Source organism: Juglans microcarpa x Juglans regia, chromosome 7S (assembly GCF_004785595.1).
Source record: "Juglans microcarpa x Juglans regia isolate MS1-56 chromosome 7S, Jm3101_v1.0, whole genome shotgun sequence".
Taxonomy (NCBI): domain Eukaryota; kingdom Viridiplantae; phylum Streptophyta; class Magnoliopsida; order Fagales; family Juglandaceae; genus Juglans; species Juglans microcarpa x Juglans regia.
The window spans coordinates 20,734,820-20,754,455 of NC_054607.1; the positions used below are offsets into that span (position 1 = coordinate 20,734,820).

A 19,636-nucleotide genomic window follows, 5' to 3' on the forward strand; every position below is an offset into this window, starting at 1 on the left:
GACAATCGTCTATCCGTTCTACAAATGGATAGTATTTCTTTAGTGTAAGATGGTCAGTTTTTTAGTTGTTATCTTTTGGAAATGACAGTTTGCCTCCAAGTTTGCTCAGGTTTTGACCAACAGTATATTTTAATTTTATTAATATTTAAAAGAATTACTATTAGTAAATATTTTTAAAAAATGAGATTGCATTAGCGGGTATTTTTGTTTGGATGTTGAATTGAATTGAGTTAAGTTGATTTGAAATGATAAAATAATGTTATAATATTATCTTTTAATATGATTATTATTTTGAGATTTGAAAAAATTAAATTATTTATTATATTTTATATTAAAATTTAAAAAAATTATAATAATAAATTGATGAACCAATCAAAGCCTAAATAAAAACTTAAAATCTGATGAATGGTACATATCATTATAATAAGATAGAGTGAAATAACGTTTTAATATTGTGACACGACGGCTGTCAAAAGGGTTTTCGGTTCGAATGTGATGCCTTTAGGAAATAATTCCACATGGTGCATCTTTTCTCTATTAAAAGAATATATTTATAGAACGGTGCTAAGTCGACCGCTCCTAGCTCCTGCTGGCTACTGTTAGGTATAATTTATCTTTAGTTTTATTTTATATGTATTTTTTTTATATTTTTAAATATTTTTTAAAAAAATAAAAAAATCAAAATATTATTAAAAAAATACTTTCTTAATCATTAAGTAAAAAGAAAAATTAAAAAATAAAATAAAAAATTACAGAGGTAAAAACAAACGGTAAGATTGAGAGTTGAGAGTATCATTTTTCATATTTATAAGTTTATTTTTAATACTCCTAATATATTATTGAAGTGAGTCCTACAGTGATAAAAAAATAATATTTTAATTTTATTTTATAATTATAATAGATCTTACAATGATGTGTGTGCTTATAAAATAATTATAGTTATTTTATAACTATATGTCTATTTTCTTTCCACAAATTCATTTTGTTGAAAGGTATGTGGACAAAAAAAGCGATGATGAATCCCAAGTTTTTGACATATTGGTGCAAGTGATTTAAATTCACCATCTCCATCGGTTTGAAGGGTAATAAGTTTATTATTGAAAAGACGTTCAATATAAGGTAATAAATTGAAAAAGACATTGAGAACATCATATTTTAATTTTAGAAGACAGAACCAAGTGAACCAGGTGTATTGATCTATAAAAGAAACATAATATTTGTAACCCTGTATAGAAACAAAGTGGGCTGGACCCCAAACATCAACACAGACCAAGTCTAATGGCTTATTTGTTTGGGCCGAAGGAGAAGTAAACGGAAGTTGATGACTCTTAGCAAGAGGGCACTCGATGCACTGGAAGCTGGAAACATCGGGAGTAACTTTCAAACATGTGGTGTGCAGAATTCAAGATAGGGTTGTGTGACGAGGATGGCCCAACCGACAATTCCATTGAGCTATGGACATTTTCTCGCCTATGTTGATAGATGGATAGGAGTAGGAGATGGAGGAAGAGGCCGACTCCGAAGGAAAGACGTAGAGGCCGTCACAGATTGGCCTTGTGAGGAAGGTCTTCTTCATCGAGATGTCCTTCATAGAGAAGAATGAAGCATGAAATTAAAAATAACATTATCTTTACAAAACTTGGAAACAAAGATGAGATTCTTGATAATGGTAGGGATGTGAAGAAGATTTTGAAGTAAGAATGAAGATAAAGATTTAGAAGTTAGAGATGAGTCACCCATATTTTGAATTGGAATGCCCGAACCATCCTCTACTCGAAATTGTTCATTACCACAGTATGACTCAGAGTTGAGATTAAGATTGTTGAAGTCATGGGTTATGTAATGGGTTGCTGCTGAGTCAGGATACCATGTGGGATTGGAGAAGTTGTTGGGCCGTGTGAAATTAGCTGAGAATGAAGGAGGAGCACTATACTCATAGCCATGGTTAAAACAATGCCTGCATTGTAAAGCTACATGTCCAGCTTTTTGACATACTTGGCAGGTTGGACGTTGATGGTAATATGAGTTTGGTTCTATAGTAGGAGAGAAGCTGCGACCACCTCGATTTGGATAGTTGGACCTGTCTCGCCCATTTCTACCATTGCAACCACCACGATATGAACTACGGCCATGCCCACTAGTATTTTTGAGATTAACAGAGGGCTCAATAGAGATAGAACTCCATGCATTGTGGGCAAGTTTGCTTTCATGAACAAGAAGCAGTTGATACAACTCATTAGAAGAAATGGGCTCAGGCCTTGTGGACACAAATGTAATAAACGAATCATAGGTGGAACCAAGTCCAATTAGAAGATAGGTAACAAATTTAGGATCAGGTAGAGGAGTACCAAATGCAGCAAGTATATCAGCAAGAGATCTTACTTTTCCAAAATAATTAGTAATGCTTTGGTCACCCCATTTCAAATTTGCAAGCTGAAATCGAACTTGAAACTGCTTGGCTTGAGAGTGAGAAGAAAATAGAGAGGAGAGGGAATGCCAAAGCTCATGAAAGGTTTCTGATGAAATAACATGCCCTAAAATAGAATCAGAGAGGGATGAGAACAAGATACTAAGAACCAGTTGGTCATTTCGTTTCCAGGAGGAATAATCTGGGTTAGGTTGGGAAGAATTTGGAAGAAATTCAGAAGGAGCTAAAAGTGTGTCATCAACGTATTGATGAAGATCCTAACCTCTTAGGTAGGCAGAGATCTGCACTTTCCATAATGGGTAGTTATCAGTGGTGAGCTTGGTGTGACTATATGTGAAAAGGAAGACATGACCGAAGGATTGGGAGTGGCAACCTTCGACCTAGGTCTCCCCTTGATCCCGCGGGAGGTACGATGTTCGAGCAGTTTGATACTAGACCCACTCCCGCACATTGACATCGCAGGGAGATAGGTATTGATTTGACAATAATTTTGTTGTTGTAGATTACATTAATTGGAGATCATCTTGTTGGTGTTTTATCAATGACGCGAAAGTTCGAAGTAGGTGTGGTGCACTATCCTAAAAAATCATGGCTTTCATTAAACAACAGGAATTTACAGTATTCAAATAGGGAATTACAAAATAAGGGGAGATGGAGCCTTCAGCCGGGGAACTTCCGTCTGCTCTGCCTTTGCCTCTAGGACCATGCACCCTTTTGCTACCCCTTTAAGCATGGCAGAGCGAGTCGTAGAATAAAGCCTGCCAGGACTCCTTAAGCGAAACATGCCCTAGTCTCTTATGGAGGTGCCGCTCGGGGTGACCCTACCATTTTTCTGCTTTAGTTCCTTAATGTAGTATTCCCTCGCCAAGACCTGTTCGCCTCAAATTTCTTCCACTCCATGGGATGTTGGAAGTTTCATCTTAAGGTGGTAGGTTGACATGGTTGCTCGCAAGTTGTTGAGAGTAGGCCTTCCGATAATGGCATTGTAGGATGACAAGGTCCTCACCACAAGGAAGTTGATCATGATTGAGGCAATGCAGGGGGCACTACTTGCAAGAACTGACAACGCGATGGTTCGCACAGGATGAACCATATTCCCGAAGAAGCCTTTCAGCGACATGAGGGCTGGATGCAACCGGGTAGAGTCTATTGCCATCCTGGTGAAGGCTTCCCAAAACAAGATGTCCGTGAAGCTCTCGTTGTCAATGAGGATTCTCCGGGTGATGAAGTTGGCAACCAACATGGTCACCACCAGCGCATCATTGTAGGGGTACATGACCCCTTCTTCGTCAGCCTCCCCAAAGAAGATGACCGGGGTCGACTCTCCCTTTTGGTGCTTAGCGGGGTGGTACTCTGCCGAGTACACCTTGTGGTACTAAGCCAGCCTAACGTGTGCCTTTCTGCTTGAGAAGGTAGTGCCCCCACCTATTAATCCTCCCTCTATAGTCCGGATTTCTCCGAGTGGGGGGCCCTCACAGTGGTGGTGAGCGGGGGCGATCTTGCTACGACCCCCGTGTTGGTGGTTGTTGTCAAGGGCTTTCTTCCCTTCTGCCTCGGTCGACTCAGTTCTTACTCCTCTCCCTCGACCTTCCCCTCCTTTCCTACTCCAGCCTTTGGGCAGGCGGGTAACATTGCCTCGTCATTTCCACATGCTCCCTCCTCCCTTGTTGAGAGAAGCAGTTTTTGGTATTGTGCGAGGTGGACCTGTGGTACGTGCCGTAGCAGCGGACAATGCCTCAATCATCATCTTCGCAAGTAGCCTCATGGATGGTAAACGTTGGTTGGTCAAAGCAAGGTCTTGATGCCCTCGTCGGGGCTTCCTCCCTTCTCTTGTCGTGAGAGCTCTTTTTCAGCTTCTCGTGGGCCTCATCCTTGGTTGGAGTCTTTGCCTTCCTTTTCGCTCACTCTAGCTCCTTCTTCCTTGGCTCCGTTAAGGCCCGAAAAGTGTCTTTGGCATTACAGAAGTCCTTCTCACCAACTCGGCCATGAATTGGGATCGTGGCCAAACCCCTCCCAGAAGCACCGCTAGGGTTATCTTTTCTTCTTGGTGATGCGCTCCCTGTTGAACTGAGACAGGTATGTCTTCAGACTTTTCTCCTCTCCTTGCTTAATGGTGAGGAAATATACTGTTAGGTGTCACCTTCTTCGACTTGACATGAACTAGGTCAAAAATAGTCGAGCCAACTCACCAAAATTGTCTACGAAATTGGGCGCCAAAGACCCGAACCATACTTGTGCTGGCTCCTTTAGGGTCAGTAGGAACGCCTTGCATGTCACCTCTCCCAGAAAGCCATGCAACGTCATGTGAGCCCTAAAGGTTTTCAGGTGCTCAAAGGGTCTCTCCCTTCATCGTAAATCTCCACAGTGGGGACTAAGGGTGTAAATCGGTCAGTCCGGTCCGGGGGGTGATGGAGTCCATCATTTTCCTCGAACCGGACCAGACCGAACATCCACATCCATAGGGACTAGACCAGACTAGTAGCTATTAGTCCAGTCCGATCCGATTGGTCCGTTCGGTCCAACCCAATTATTATTTTTTTTTCTTCTTTTTTTTCAAATAAATTAATAAAAAAATTATTTAAATTACTAAATTAAAATTAAGTGAATTATTAATGTGTATTATGTAACTAACTCATTTAAAAGATATTTTATATGGTCAATGATAATAAATTATATCAAAATTATATCATTAACTTATATAATTATTATATAAAACTAATATATTTATTTATTAAAAATATTTTAACAATATGTATAGGAGTTCAATCTGGTCCTGTCTAAAATTTATAGACCCCGGAATTGAACCGAATTTTCTTGGTCCATAATTTATGAGACAGAGACCAACCGGTCTGGAGTTCAATTCGGTTCGGTCCGGACCCGAATGGTCCAATCCAGTCAATTTTTCCAGTATGAACCAAACTCCTTACATCCCTAATGGGACCCTGAATTTTGGTGGCAATGGCACAACCATCACTTCTTTCGTGTAGGGTAGACTAGTGCTTGTGAGTAACTGGCTCACCGATGATGATGGGCCCACTTTCCTTGCAATCTCTTCGTATGTCCATTTGAGATTGCAGAGCTCGTCTTGCATGTTCTTCCTCTCTTCCTCGACGTTTGCTCCAGCTCCCATGTTTCGAGACTCCATGTGCTCGCTATTGCTCGGCTCCGCTTCTTCATTCTGCACTTATTGAGGTTTTCTAAACTCCTCATTCTCCTTGCAAAGTTTATGCATCTCGTCGGTCAACTTTGTTACCCAGTCCTCCATAGCTTTTAGTCTTGCCTCCATGGCAACCTCCTCTGTGTCCCTTCTGAGTTGTCTGAAATGGATTGTCATAGGTATATGAAGTACACGCAAGATCTACAAGGATCCAATAGACGATGCCACTATTAACGTTGTGTTCCGTACGCCTTTTGGTCAGGTTCCAGCAACTTAGGTCTTTAGAACTGGGCCTGCATAAACGAAGTAGAAAGTAGCTGGGAGAAGGTGGTCTCAGGGTTGGGGAGCCTCCGATGCAAAAGTTAGTAGAGTAATTTTGAAATTTATAAATAATAAGAGAGTTTAGAGATCAAAGAGTTTTCTCATACCTGGAAATGACTATTTATACCGGGAGCCTGGGGGACAGATTGTGCTTGCCCCTGTGGAATGCCCTATTTTCTGTTCCTTTTGTTAGAGTCTTTTAATGTGGTGTGCCTCTGCGAGAGTGTTATTAATGTGGCGTGTAGTTCGAGTAGTGATATCATTAATGCGATGTGGTTTCCTAATTTGCCTTACCCTACTAATGTCATCGATGGTCCGTCGATGTCACATTGTCAGATTCTGCTCATTTATGTAAGCAGGTATTCAAGGGCTGGACATTGTTCAAAGGATCTCTAGGACGACAAGCCCCATCCCCCTGCAGTATACTCCCACATGGGGGTTGCGTCCAATGGAGTCTACATGTGGGCCGAGTCGAGGAGTCTATTTATTATAGGCTGTGCATTCGTTTCTTATTCCCTTAGTTGCTCATCTCAGGCCCATTAAGAATGGGGAAACCCCTTCCAATACCCATTTTGTTTTATTGGGACAAAGTCAATATATTACTTCTTGAGAAGGGATAAATGTTACTGACATTCTTAGTGAATGAATCCTAATTAGATTAAATAATATTGTGTTTGGATGTTGAGCTGAAATGGGATTTTTTATGAATAGTAATAAGTTGAGATGGTAGGATGAGTTTTGTAGGGTCTACTTAAAATGAGTTTAAATGTATTTGGATATTAAGATAAGTTTATATGTATTTATAAGAAGTTAAAAAAAGTTATGGGTCCCACGTGTAAAGAAGTATTGAATTGAAAAAGATTATGAGTCTAACGTGTAAAAAGATTTTGAATTGAGATGAGTTTAATAATTTGAGAGTTAGGTGTTTAGATGTTAGATTTAACTTAAAATTAGACTGAATTGAATTGAACTTATATGAGTTTAGCAACCAAACAGGGCATAAGTTTTACTCCGTACACAAATATTCAAAATTCAACTCTAAGAAAGGATACATGTTAGTGACATTCTTGGCAAATGTTGTGCTTTACTGCAATGCGAGTAATCAAAATTCAATTATTGTGATTTGAGAAGTGCTACATTTGTCAAGAGTTTAATAGCCTAATGGCATATAATACAGTTCTTTAAATGTAAAATCTGGATTTGAAACCCTCCACCCCTATATATAATAAAAAAAAAAAAAAGTGCGACATTTATAAATAGATTTCATAAAAGTGTAAACTCATAAACTGACATAACTTTATATGATACATTAGATTTACTTTATTATAAAAGTAATTTTATAATCTAACGTATCATACCAAATCATGTCAATTTGTAAGTTTAATTTTGTATAATTCATTCGTAGTCAAAACATTTTTCTTGTGATTTACCTTAATGTAGGTAATTAAGATCGAACTATTGTGATTTACTATGATGCAAGTTTTGACAATTTCAGTAGTTTATTTCCAAAACGATAATATCACTTTATGAATTTTTCATTCACCTGCTAATTAAGTTGTTATTTAAATATTGAGATGAGATAAGATGATTTTAGATAAAAATTAAAAGTTAAATAAAATATTATTAAAATATTATTATTGTTTTAAAATTTGAAAAAGTTGAATTATTTATTATATTTTATATGAAAATTTAAAAAAATTATAATAATAAAATGAGATAAGATGAGATAATTTTTATATCCAAATCAACCTTATTTATTAGTGGTAATCTTTTTTCCACAGACTCGTGCACATATTACTGTTCAATAATCTCATTAAGATATTTAATTTTATTTCCTTTTACACTTAAATTTTTTGGTGTGGCAGAATTTTCACAACGATAGTAAATGAAAAAAAATAATGATACATTGCTTTTTACAACACTCTATTAAATAGATAAAAAATTTATAAAATAATAATATTCTTCTTATAATCCATTAGATTTTCTTTTTACAAAAAAAAATTTGTATAAATTATTTTCTTTTTTACAAGAGATAAAAATAAAAGAGAAAATTGTAAGAATTTTCCCTAGATAATTAGAAAAAGAATAGGATGACACGTGGGCGAATTTCTGAATGGATGTTCCCAACGTTCACCTTCTAAGTTTTGTGCTTTCCCTCTCTCTAGTCTTTCAGTTCAAAAAATTTTGAAACATACAATTTGTTCAAAACGACCATTCGATTTCAACCAAACGGTCGCCGCCGCAGCAATCACGGTCCCTTATAGATCTTGTTTCTCCGGTACGCTCTTCAAGTCTTGATTTAAGCCATGGAAGAAGACGGCCATGATCTCAGCTTCGACGTTGCGGCTTTATCTCCGGCTCTGGTCTCTCTCGCCTCGTTTTCTTCTCTCCCCTCTCCCTCCCCTCGCCGGCTCTCCATCGGCAACTTCGCCCAGTCCAGCCGTCCCTTCCCCGCCCCCGCCCCGCCTAAAAGGATGGCCTGGGTGTCCCTCCAGGGGCGGCTCGTCAATGCTGAAGAAGCGAGCTCGGCTAGAGCCATCGGGGGCAACTTGAGCCGCGAAGAAGCCGCGGCTTGGGAGTTTTTCAGCCCCATTCAGAGGTTCCTCATTGTCGCGGTTATCGGCGTCGCCGTTGCGGAGTCCAAGAAAAACCGAATCATTTGGCAGCTCACAAAATCTGTGGAACTTAGGGTTAGTAGTTAGGATTTTTAATCTTACATAATTAATCTAAATAAAAAATGCATATGCATTTTCGTTTGTTATTAGTTTATATTAACTATTGTTTTAATGCATGATTTATAGAGCTAAATTCTAATTGAATGATGTGGGTTTTAAGGGTTTACCTCTAAGGGCTATTTGAATATCTCAGTAATTAATTGTATGGGCATGATTTAAGACATGGTTTTGCTTTTGAATGTATTTATTGCTGATTTTCTTTTTATTTCTCCATCCATTGTGGTCCTTTTAAAACTGGTCCCTTTTTCGGCAAATAAACTGGTCTTATTTTTAATGTAGTTGCAATTTATTATTCATTGTAAGCTTGATTACATTTATTATAGTTTTAATTTTTTGTTTCTGGGTATGTTTAATTTAGTACCTTTTGCAATTTTGATTGTTTGTATGCGTGTTTAGTTCATCTGTTGCATTGATCTATTTGCAAAATATTTCCACGGGGAAGTGTGTGTCTATTAGTTTCTCCTCATTACTGTTGAATTTATGTTTGAATGTCTTTGTCGGCGCTTTGGTTTACTAATTTACTGCCAATGTTGGTTTAACTTTTTGGTGGAAATTTTTTATCCTTCAGTTTTGGTATTGTATAACAGCAAAGTTATTTGTTTAAGCTCTTTGTAGTAAATATTTTTCCAGGATCAGGTGCTGTCAAGCATGCAACAGAAGCTTGATATTCTCTGCGAGGAGGTGAATAATGTTAGGGACCACTCAGGTGCTTTGGGCGAGATGGCAGCCACCAAAAATGCCGAATTGCCATGTAATAAAGCTTTTGGCTCTGATACGATTAAATTTGTTGATTGTGGTTGTTGGCTCTGTGATCAACATCGTGACATTTATAATGCATTGTCGGTGAGATGTTATTTCTTACATTTCTGAATGTGCTGTCAAATCACAGTTTGTGAATATCCACTGTTAAAGAACTTGAATATCCTAACTGATACTCTCAAGTTTGGTTTCAGGGTTGCATGAAATCGTCCAGTGGGGACGGGATGCTCCAATATAAATTGGCTTTCTCGAATGAAGCAGAACCAGAAGAACGCCGCATGTCTGATTTGTCAGATTGGGCTTCAAGTGTCGCATCTTCTGCCGAAATTCAGGTAATTGGAGGTTCAAAAGCATCAAAGAATTGTGGCTAAAATTAGATAGCCAAAAGAATTTTACATTAAACACTAACGCAAGTCATTGTGGTTTATAAATTGAAGTTGTTAAGCCTAATAGAACGGGTTATTTTGTTTGGGTGAAAGAATGAGAATTATTATAATTTTTTTTTCCTTCATCACTTCGTTTATTTCAAAATCATCTTTGTAATATGCTAGCAGTGAATTTTAAATTTCTCTGGAAGAGAAGGGGGGGGGGGGGGGGGTGTTATAGAAAGCATTGAGGTATATTTATAGGAAAATTTGGACCCCTACAGCAAGGAAATAACCCTTGGGGCCTTCTGTGATGATTATTTTTTTCTGTATTTCTTTCTAAAATAAAATTGTGGTGCCCTTATGTGGGCAAGATGTAATTGGCTTTTTGTTTAGGGACAATCTGATTTTCAGTGTCATTCCTATCAAGACGGTCCACTCATAATGTAGTATTCTGAACATTTAATTTTTTTTTGATAAGTCATTCTGAACATATAAGTTATCACAAGTCCCTTGGTTTAACTCATTTTATAGCCCGTATTTGATAAGATAAGTCATGGTTACGAGAAGATAGGACGGGTGATGGAGAGTTTGATTTGGACCCCTATAGCAAGGAAATAACACTTGGGGCTTTCTGTGACGATTTTGATCGAGAGTCTGGGGCACATTATCTTTTATACTTGATTTTTAAGGGAAAATCTAAAAAGTATGTTCAAGAAAAGTTACTATAGAATCGACTTTAGAGTCACTAAGAAAAGTTCCTATTTATTTGTAATGTCATACTTGGAATAGACCCGCAATGGTTAAAGTTTACTTTTTGTTTTTCCAATAACATCAGAATGGTTATATGGAAAGAGACAGATAATCCATCAATTAGAAAACCTGGTTGTGCTATCCAAAAAAAAAAAAAAACACATGGTGAAGATAGGAAAAGCTGGCTAAAAAGTAATTGATTTCAAACTATTTACATCCGAATGAATTTAATGTCATAAGGTGCTTTTTTCTCAGATGAACACCTTAGCTATAGAACAGGACATTTACAACCTCAAAAGGGACTGTGAAGAGAAGGATGCCACCATAAAGGAGCTAAACACGTTACTCCACTCATCTGATGTTGCTGGTTCCAAGGTAAGTTTCCAGTTTTCTACTCTTTCATTTTGTCCTCATCAGGTATTTGACTTTGATTAATCTGAATCCCTTGTAACAGAGGATTACGGAGTTGGAAGATATTATACGAAGGAAGAACATGATAATTACAAAACTTAAGAAGGACATGCTTGTCCTAGAGCAAAAGGTAAGATTCATGTGGCAGGAATCTGGTGATCAGATACAGTCACTGGCCCCCTTGTACCTTGCTAATTGTTACCTTTTCTTGCCTTTTGTTGTGTGCTATGATATAATCACATTATGCACTGACCCCTTTTTTTTTTAGAAGTATGCACTGACTTTTTACACACTAAAAGCATAATCACTACCAATTAACTTCATTGGAATTGTAATTACTACACATCTGAAATTCATTGTGGAAAAGCTGTGCATTTTAGGAAAAAGAAGCATATGTGATCATCACTGTGCAATACCAACAGTACATATAGGAATGAGCAGTATGCAACAGTATTTGTTAACAGTTACTTATTAGAGAATTCCCCTTAAAAAAGTCAGGGGTAATGTCTAAAAGATAGTTCATGTTCTGAATTTATAATGAAATATATATGAAAACAGATTGTGCACTTCACAAGGCTTCGGAGATCCTCCTTCCCTGCCTCAGACTCGAACTCAAACTGCGGGCAACATCCACACATGACAGATAATCTTCTATATGACATGGATAGTACTAGTCCTTCATCTTCTGATTCAGACTGCTCCCCCGTGAACAGGCCACATGCTCCTTTCACTAAAATTGATGAAGTTTTTGGAAAGAATAGCAACTCCACTTCTATGACAAACCAGATGTCAGCACCAGCAAAAGCCTCAGGTTCCTTTATGAGACGAACAGATCAACGATTGAAATCTCGATCTGTTAGTCCTCTTAAAGAAATATCTACAAATTCAAAATCCGAAACAGTTTCTTCTCCAAGGCCAAAGCAGGTACATGTTGGAAATTCAAGAAAGAGTAAAATGCGATGTCTGAGCGGATCTAAGGATGGAACTCCCCATAAGAGATGGGTTTAGTAAGTGGCAAGCAATTTGAATGCAAATGGTTCCTACAATTACTGAAACCAATTTAATATTTTTCAATAAAATCATTCTTGTACCCTTTTAATGTGAATCAACAATGTTTTATTTGTTGATGGAGCACTTTCCTATGCTTTAATTAGTGTTGATCACTGGATCTCTCGAACATTTTCTTTTGTTTATTGCAGGAGATATAGAGGTGGAAGAGTTCAAAATATTTCTGCAATTTGGATATGAGTTGTGAGACTTCCACATATTCCAAAATGATGCTTGGGCCATGGCACGTGATTCCTGATCACTAAGGAATCACACTCTTTCATATCATCAATTGGCTATAGGTCCTAGATCAGTCTCTTGTAAACTTTTTCTTTTCCTGTATTTCTTTCTAAATTAAAATTGTAGTGCCCTTATGCGGGCAAGATATAAATTGGCTTTTTGTTTAGGGACAATCTGACTCTCAGTGTGGTTCCTATCAGAACAGTCCACTCGTAATATAGTATTCTGAATATTTAAATTATTGCAAGTCCCTTAGTTTAACTCATTTATTGCCCGAAGTTGATAAGATAAGTCACGGTTACGAGAAGATGGGGATGGTGATGGAGAGTTTGATTTGGACTCGAGTTAGTGATCAACCGAGAAGAGAGAGTGACAAAATGGTGGTTGGTAGGTTGTGATCATCAAGTTTGAAATTTAAAAATATACTTTTTGCAGTTAATTTAAAGTTTGCTAATTTAAATTAGAAATGTGAGTGAGTGAGACTGTAGGGGCCTCAATAAGTGATAATTTTAAAATGAAAAAAATTTTAATGGCCAGATTTTAAATTATAAAAATTATTCTAACTCGATCCACAAATAATAAATAGACTTTAATGTGATTATTGAACCTAATTAAAATCATCAATCTCAATAATTAATAACATGTGAGCTTATTCAATATCGCCCATCAAATATTATTTAGGCCCAATAAAATATTCGTATTCAATCCCATATAGCATTGGGTCGGATTGTTTCATCTAAGACATATAGACTTATTTACGTAATAAAGTATTTATGTGACACAAAGTATTTTATTAAATTTTGAAAAATGAAAGAGAGAAAGTTGATTAAAAAATATTTAAATATTTCTTTTAATATTTCTTTTTTTAATTTGAAAAAGTTAAATTATTTTTTGTGTTTTATTTAGAAATTTAGAAAAGTTGTAATGATTAGTTTGAAAATATTTGTATATATTTGAAAAGAAAATGAGATAGAATAAAATAAGATAGAACGTGATAAAATGAAACATATTAACAAAGAACCCGTTAATGTCAAGAACATAAATTAAAACATTCGCAGCTATCCATAGGTAAATTCAAAACAATTTTGAAAACAAAATTCTAAGTAAATCTCATAAAGTGACGATGATAATGGTACGAATTTTTAATATCCACAATCAATTTTCAAGTGATGCATATACCGGCATCTAGACAACCACAACTCCCATCCGGTTTGGCTTTTCCCTTCCTAAAATTAGCCTTTAAATTCAATCAAAATGCAGTCAACCATTTAATCCTAATCGTAGTATGTAATCCGGTGCAGCCAATATTACACAAGGCGTCTTGCCACTCACTCAAAATTTCACCCCAGTTCAAATTTGCATACCATCGCCACCTTTGAAACCTTAAGGAATTATACAATGACAAGGACAATGCCTGACTAAAAAATTATTTACTCGTTTTATCGCGCGTTCTAGAAATGTTCACCATCCTTTAGGATCCAACCATCAAAATTGTACTACATCACTTATTTACCATTCTTTTTTGTCAGCTCTTCCCATTCGAGGGTGCAATAGATCAATTTTGATAGTTTAAAGAGCAAAATATAAAAGCAGATAGTTTCAAGGTGGATTTCGATCCTCCACCGTTCAATTGAACTCTTGAGTCTAGAGTGGAGGAGAGATAAATACGTAAAGCAAGTCTTACAACATTTATCGAATATTTAATGTTGCTTGAGAAATTCACTCAAATAGCTATACAATAGCCACTAAATCTTATGGGACTCACTTTGTGTCTCTACCTCTATCTCACTCGTATGTTTTTGTATCAGTTCACACTCGGATCTTATAATTCCAAAGCAAATAAAAGTTTTCATCACAATTACTCTTTTGTTATTTCAATAATTTTTTAAAGAAAAATAAGATAATCAAACCCACAAACCGGTAAGCTAGACCTAAAAGCCAAGAGTTAGTTGGCACCGAGTATCCAAGAACAACATCTCGAGTCCCAACTGATCTCGAGGTGCATAGGTCTTTAGTAAGGAGTTTTCCGTAAGTGCATCTCAGTTAGTTGTACCTACTAGAATTTGAACCTTGAACCTTAAAGGGAGCGTATTACCAAAACCAAGATCTTTACCCCACAGCCAACAACTAGGAGTTAGTTGTGGACACATTCATAGACCTCCCCATATGCACACGAGGTCAATGCCCAACAAGTTCTCCCGTTTAGATTATGCAATGTTTCTTCTTTGACATCGAGCCGAAGGTTCTTCTCACCTTGACTACCCTAAGGGACAACAATGCTCCGAGAAAGCGATAATTGGTTGATGGAGGACAAAATTATCGGAGTACAAGATGCCCATTGGTTTGTCAACAAAGGTGCCTCAGTTAATTGAGTGAAGTAACTAAAACAATAACATTTTAAGCATATGCAAAGCTGTAAATAATTAAATAAATCATTCCCCTTCAAAATTAATATTCCTTTACCTTGCTCATCCTCAGCAGGTTTTAGCCTGAAAGGCAGTACTGAAATTTCAGGTATAGCGCGCGTTTAGCACAACAGTTTGGTAGGTCTTAGTCTTGCCTTCGTCGGCAAAGTCCTTGGCCTCGAAGGTTATATAATACCTCATTATATCAAAAATGTGAGTCATTACTTTTGAAACCTTAACAAGCTCCAGCTTTGCATTTGTCTCCTACGTACGAGCTAAGGAGAGAAACATTTTCATCAACTAATTTAAGAACCAAGGCTGGAAATGTACAAACTGGATTCTCTCTCTCTCCTCTCTTGACTCTCCGTCTGCCTATTCCAAGCACTTCTCGCGAGAAATAATCTTTAGCAGTAGTTTAGATTCAGATATGAGTTGAGATAGTCTGTGTATAGTAAAAAAAATGTTGAATTATTTATTATATTTTTGTGAAAATTTAAAAAAATTATTTTTGAATTTGAAAAAGTTGAATTGTTTATTATATTTTATATGAAAATTTGATAAAGTTATAATGATAAAATGAAATGAGTTAAATGAATTTTGAATTCAAAGGGCGCCCTACAATTTTTGTTTTCTCCATCTTTTATTTTTTATTAATTTTTTTTCTCTTTGAGGGAAATTGGTGCCAATTCTTAGCAAGTAGAAGATGGAGCGTAGACCTTGGGTCGAAGCAAAGCTGTTTGTTTTTCTTAGGAAAGTTGTTAATCTTTCTGTGTACGGCTATGCCACTTTCATTCTCATTAATAAAATTAAGGATAAAGGTAAAACGTGTATTTTAAAAAAAAAAAATCATGTCATTGAGTGATATTCAGTGTAGTTTGCAATCCCATATCGAAAATATGTAGATTTATTAAGTTAATTGATATACGGTAAATCAAAAGAATTTATTGTCGGATAAAGAAATATGAGTATTGGACAATGATGATAATATAAACAATCTCTATCAACGAAGGGCTTAGGTAATTGGCTAGCGGCATGGTATGTTGTTTAGTGCAGTTAGAAATTATTTATCATCATTGTCTAATATTGACATTTCTTCATCCGGGCAACAAATTCTTTTGATTTGTTGTATATAAATTAATTTATAAATCTACATATTTTTATATAGGATTGCCTAAGTTAATTGATATACGGGAGGAATTGGCAAAATTAGAGCAATTAGTGCAAGATTGGTGGCAACATGCATGACACGAGCACATTCGGCATCATTAACTGAAAACAACAACAAAGTTACGAATATAAAACATTGTAAGAAGAAGCATAAGAAGTTATATTTTTATTATGTTGAGTTCATCAAATAATTTAGTGCATGGGGTGAACTTTGTATGGGAAGCTAGTTAAATACAAGTGTCAGGTCCTGTGATGGAAGAAAATACTGGGTCAACCATGTAGCACGTATTAATGGAGAGTGATGCAGATGATGATGCTTAATTACCTTTGATTTCCAATTGTACATCCTTTTATTCGTTCTTTTAAACCTATTCTTATTACGGAGGCAGAACTTTGGTTAATTCTATCAAAATTTCGGAATTCTTCTACTTTCATTTTGAAAGGTCTTGATAACTGAAGTTAAGCAGCAGCAGAAGTGCTGGAAAGCAGGGGGGGGCTGCTGCAATAATGTGGCATCTTAGGCGGTTGCCACAGGTCAGTTTTCTCGGTGTATTGATGTGGAAAACTTGTGATAAGAACTTTTGTTTAAGCTATTGTTACTCTATCCAAGAAATATGGTACTACTCATGCAGGTCATTCCATGTTCTTGCAATGATAGAATATGCTGTTAAGCTTCTCCCATTTTTAATGCCATGCAGTCTGGTTGTTGAATTTAAGGATCTTTCGCTTATGTTGGATGGGTTACACCTTAGGCAGAGCCTGAAGAGGGCTTCGGATTACATCATTGTACCAGCACTGTTGAGATTATAGAATAAGACAGGGGCACAAAAATTATGTTGGCTTTCTGGGATATAGTGCTGTTGATATGCTCTCTCTTAACTATAGTTGGTGTGGTTCGCGGTGGTTTTAGGTCGTTCTAGTTGGATCCGTTTTGCTTCTCACCATCTTGCATTCCTTTTTTGGAACCGGTTTCTTTTTCTTTTCTTTTTTTTTCTCCGTACCTAGTGCTTTTTGGTTGGATCTTTGGTGCATGAGTGGCTTTTAGTTGATTATTCTTTGGGTTATGAAGTAATTCTTTTGTGCAATTGAAGCTGATTTTATCAGTCAGTTATTATTAACCTGTCAGTAGGATATTTAGTCTGTGTAGCTCCATTATATTAGAAGTTGCTATTTCGCATGGTTTAGGATTCTCAATCTGATGATGAAATGCTTTACGGCTTACACTTGCAAGTACCACCAAGTCATTCACATTTTTTCTTCTGAAATACTTTTGGGAATTGAACGCCCACAGTGGAGGAAGCTATTCTATCCGTGATGCTGCTCTGAAAATGCCTCCTTGGCCGGATGTCTGTGCTCCAAACAGTTGAATCATGCTATCTCTATTGTCCCAACACAAAAAAGAGGTTGGTACTTGCAAGTGTAAGCTGTAAAGCATTAGAATACCTTTGCATATTAGAATACCTATAAATTTCATCTTTAATTTTGTAAACCGTGGAAAGTTGCAAACTGTGTTTTTATCCAATGAATCTGTTTTTTTATCCGAAAACAGGTAATACATATCCGAGAAAGAAAAAACGGGCAATACTCTTTTTTTTCTTTGCAAAAGTATGTTGGAATACCCTTTTTTTGTTTTTTAATCATGGAATATCGACTTGCGGAAAAATCTTTGTTGTTGGACGGAGATTTGAGATGGGTTTCTTCGGTACCATATTAGGTTTTTCTGGTTTTGATTTCTATCGGTCTTGTTGCTGGATATTTCCTCTTCATCTATTTCCAACCCAGCGATGTCTCCCCCCCCCCCCTCAAATATATATTTATTTATGTGAGATTTAATATTCTAGAGGCTTTCATTATATTGGATTGGGTTGATATAGTCAATGCTCACATAATTTATGGTCCTGGAATTGTTGATGGATTGAAATATTGGATTGGGCTGATATAGTCTTGCAGAAATTGAATTTTTCATACATGCTGAGTCTGATATTAATTTAATTTGCCAAACAATCTTTCTTTTTTTCTTTTTTAATTGGCCAAAAATGGCTTGTATGAAAAACTAACCATATTGCCATGATTCATAATGTGATTTCTTGAATTTTATTTTTGGGTGTTTTCAACCCATTGATACCTCCTCGATGTACATGATCGTCGAAGAAAGCATTTGGCAACACAGGTCTGCTCTTCCTTACCATGTGTTTGTGGGTATGTTTTGATTTATTATTGAAATTTTTTCTTGATGAACACCTTAGCCTGTCAGTTCATTCCTTGATGTAGAGATGGAGAAGGAGTACATATCAAATGGTTCATCAGATTCAAGTATTATGCTATCATATCAAATGGATGTGTTTGGCCTGGAGGAGCACTATAATTTTGTGATCCCAATTTGATCAAATAGATATGTTTCGAATTATGAGTATAAAATTAGTTGAAGAGGTACTGCATGTGTGGTTGGATCATAATGACCTTCCTATAATAAGATGATTGTTTTAATTTAAAGTACATAATTTTTTATTGAACTTAAAGTGTTGGTTGGACTTTCTTATTGATTACTCTTTTGAGATTGATTTTTCCTCTCCAAATGGAATTCTGTATCACACGTAGGGAATTATATTGTGTTTACTATATGGCAAACACGTAAGTATTTCTTATTGGATGTATGCTATTTCTTTGTGCATTATTTTTATTATTATTTTGTGAAAATCTTTTTCTGGTGAGTAAAATATGCTGGAAATATTATTTTGTTCATTAAACTTATTTGCGGCGATCACTTATCGTTGCAGAAGCTCTATTTCAGCGACAATTACTCGTTAGGAATATATAACGACGACGATAATTCATAATTGTTGGAAAAAGATTAGTAATTTTTGGTGATTTATTAAACTTTTGAAAAGTTATATATCGCCGCAACTGATTTTTTTCAACGATTTAATGGTAAACGGAAATGGATATTTTCTTCCTTTTTTGGGACATTTTCAACAGATTAAAATCGTCAGTAATATTATCTTTTGCGATGATTTTTACTTATCGTGCTATTATGCCATCCGTGTAGCACCGCTCGGTATTATTGCTAGTTGTAAAATTAGTTTTTTTTTTCATTTTTCTATTCATATTGTTTTAATGTATTTAAATATTTTTTTAAAAAAAAAAATATATATATATATATATATCAATATATTTAAAATCACTTTCTTTATCATTCGTGTAAAAAAACAAAAAAAAAAAGCTATCAGATCGAGTGGTATAGTTTGGGAGGTATAGTAGAGTTTTCCTTTCCAAAAATGATCAAATGCAGCAATTATATAGAATTTTTGAAACGATTTAGAACATTAGGAAATATCTGATTTCTTGTAGGTTTAAATATCATTTATACAAATATTAACCTAATAAAGAAATCAAAATAGTAGAATTTCATCATCTATTTGTCATCTATTAAAGTAGTGTATTAACAGATCATTCAATACGTTAAAATTTGACACTCGAGTAATAAAAAAGATATTAGAATTTAGTCAGACATCTCTCGTTTATAACGTTTATTGTGGGTTTAGTTTTAAATATCGTTTATACAAAAATTAACCTGGAAAAGAAATCAAAATATTAGAATTTCATCATCTATTTATCATCTATAAAAATATTATATTAACACAAAATTTAATACGTTAAAGTTTTACACTAACTAGCTATCGTTTAAGGGAACAATTTTAAAATAATTCATACTACAATATTATTTGTATATAGTTTAAAAATTAATTTTAGAATTATTTGCATTACAATGTTTTTAAAATTGGTTTTTTTTTTTTTTAAAAAAAAAATCAATTTTAAAAAAAGTTGGTAATACAACGTTTATTGTGTGT

At 35.6% G+C, this 19,636-nt stretch overlaps 1 protein-coding gene and 1 long non-coding RNA gene across 3 annotated transcripts; both read left to right on the top strand.

Moving 5' to 3' along the window:
• Positions 1 to 8,033: 8,033 nt before the first annotated feature.
• On the top strand, positions 8,034 to 12,457 carry LOC121241675. Of its 2 annotated transcripts, XM_041139546.1 has the most exons (8): positions 8,034 to 8,596; positions 9,272 to 9,484; positions 9,595 to 9,732; positions 10,774 to 10,893; positions 10,973 to 11,059; positions 11,488 to 11,740; positions 11,844 to 11,936; positions 12,129 to 12,457. In XM_041139546.1, the coding sequence occupies exons 1-7, from the start codon at positions 8,213 to 8,215 to the stop codon at positions 11,894 to 11,896; spliced, it is 1,248 nt and encodes a 415-aa protein (XP_040995480.1). In that variant the 5' UTR covers positions 8,034 to 8,212; the 3' UTR covers positions 11,897 to 11,936; positions 12,129 to 12,457. The 2 variants fall into 2 exon arrangements, with proteins under 2 accessions (XP_040995480.1, XP_040995479.1); XM_041139545.1 differs by having other exon boundaries at positions 8,035 to 8,596; positions 11,488 to 11,936.
• A 3,566-nt stretch (positions 12,458 to 16,023) lies between these two features.
• LOC121240305 lies at positions 16,024 to 18,361 on the top strand. Its single transcript, XR_005935513.1, has 2 exons — positions 16,024 to 17,958; positions 18,060 to 18,361. It is a non-coding gene; the product is annotated as an uncharacterized LOC121240305 (long non-coding RNA).
• Positions 18,362 to 19,636: the final 1,275 nt, after the last annotated feature.

What these genes read in the sequence shown, in the direction of transcription:
- LOC121241675 (XM_041139545.1), top strand. Translation starts at nt 8,213, where the DNA reads ATGGAAGAAGACGGCCATGATCTCAGCTTCGACGTTGCGGCTTTATCT. An exon ending in CAAAATCTGTGGAACTTAGG is followed by an intron (nt 8,597 to 9,271) that starts GTTAGTAGTTAG and finishes ATATTTTTCCAG; the next exon opens with GATCAGGTGCTGTCAAGCAT. An exon ending in TGCTTGTCCTAGAGCAAAAG is followed by an intron (nt 11,060 to 11,487) that starts GTAAGATTCATG and finishes ATATGAAAACAG; the next exon opens with ATTGTGCACTTCACAAGGCT.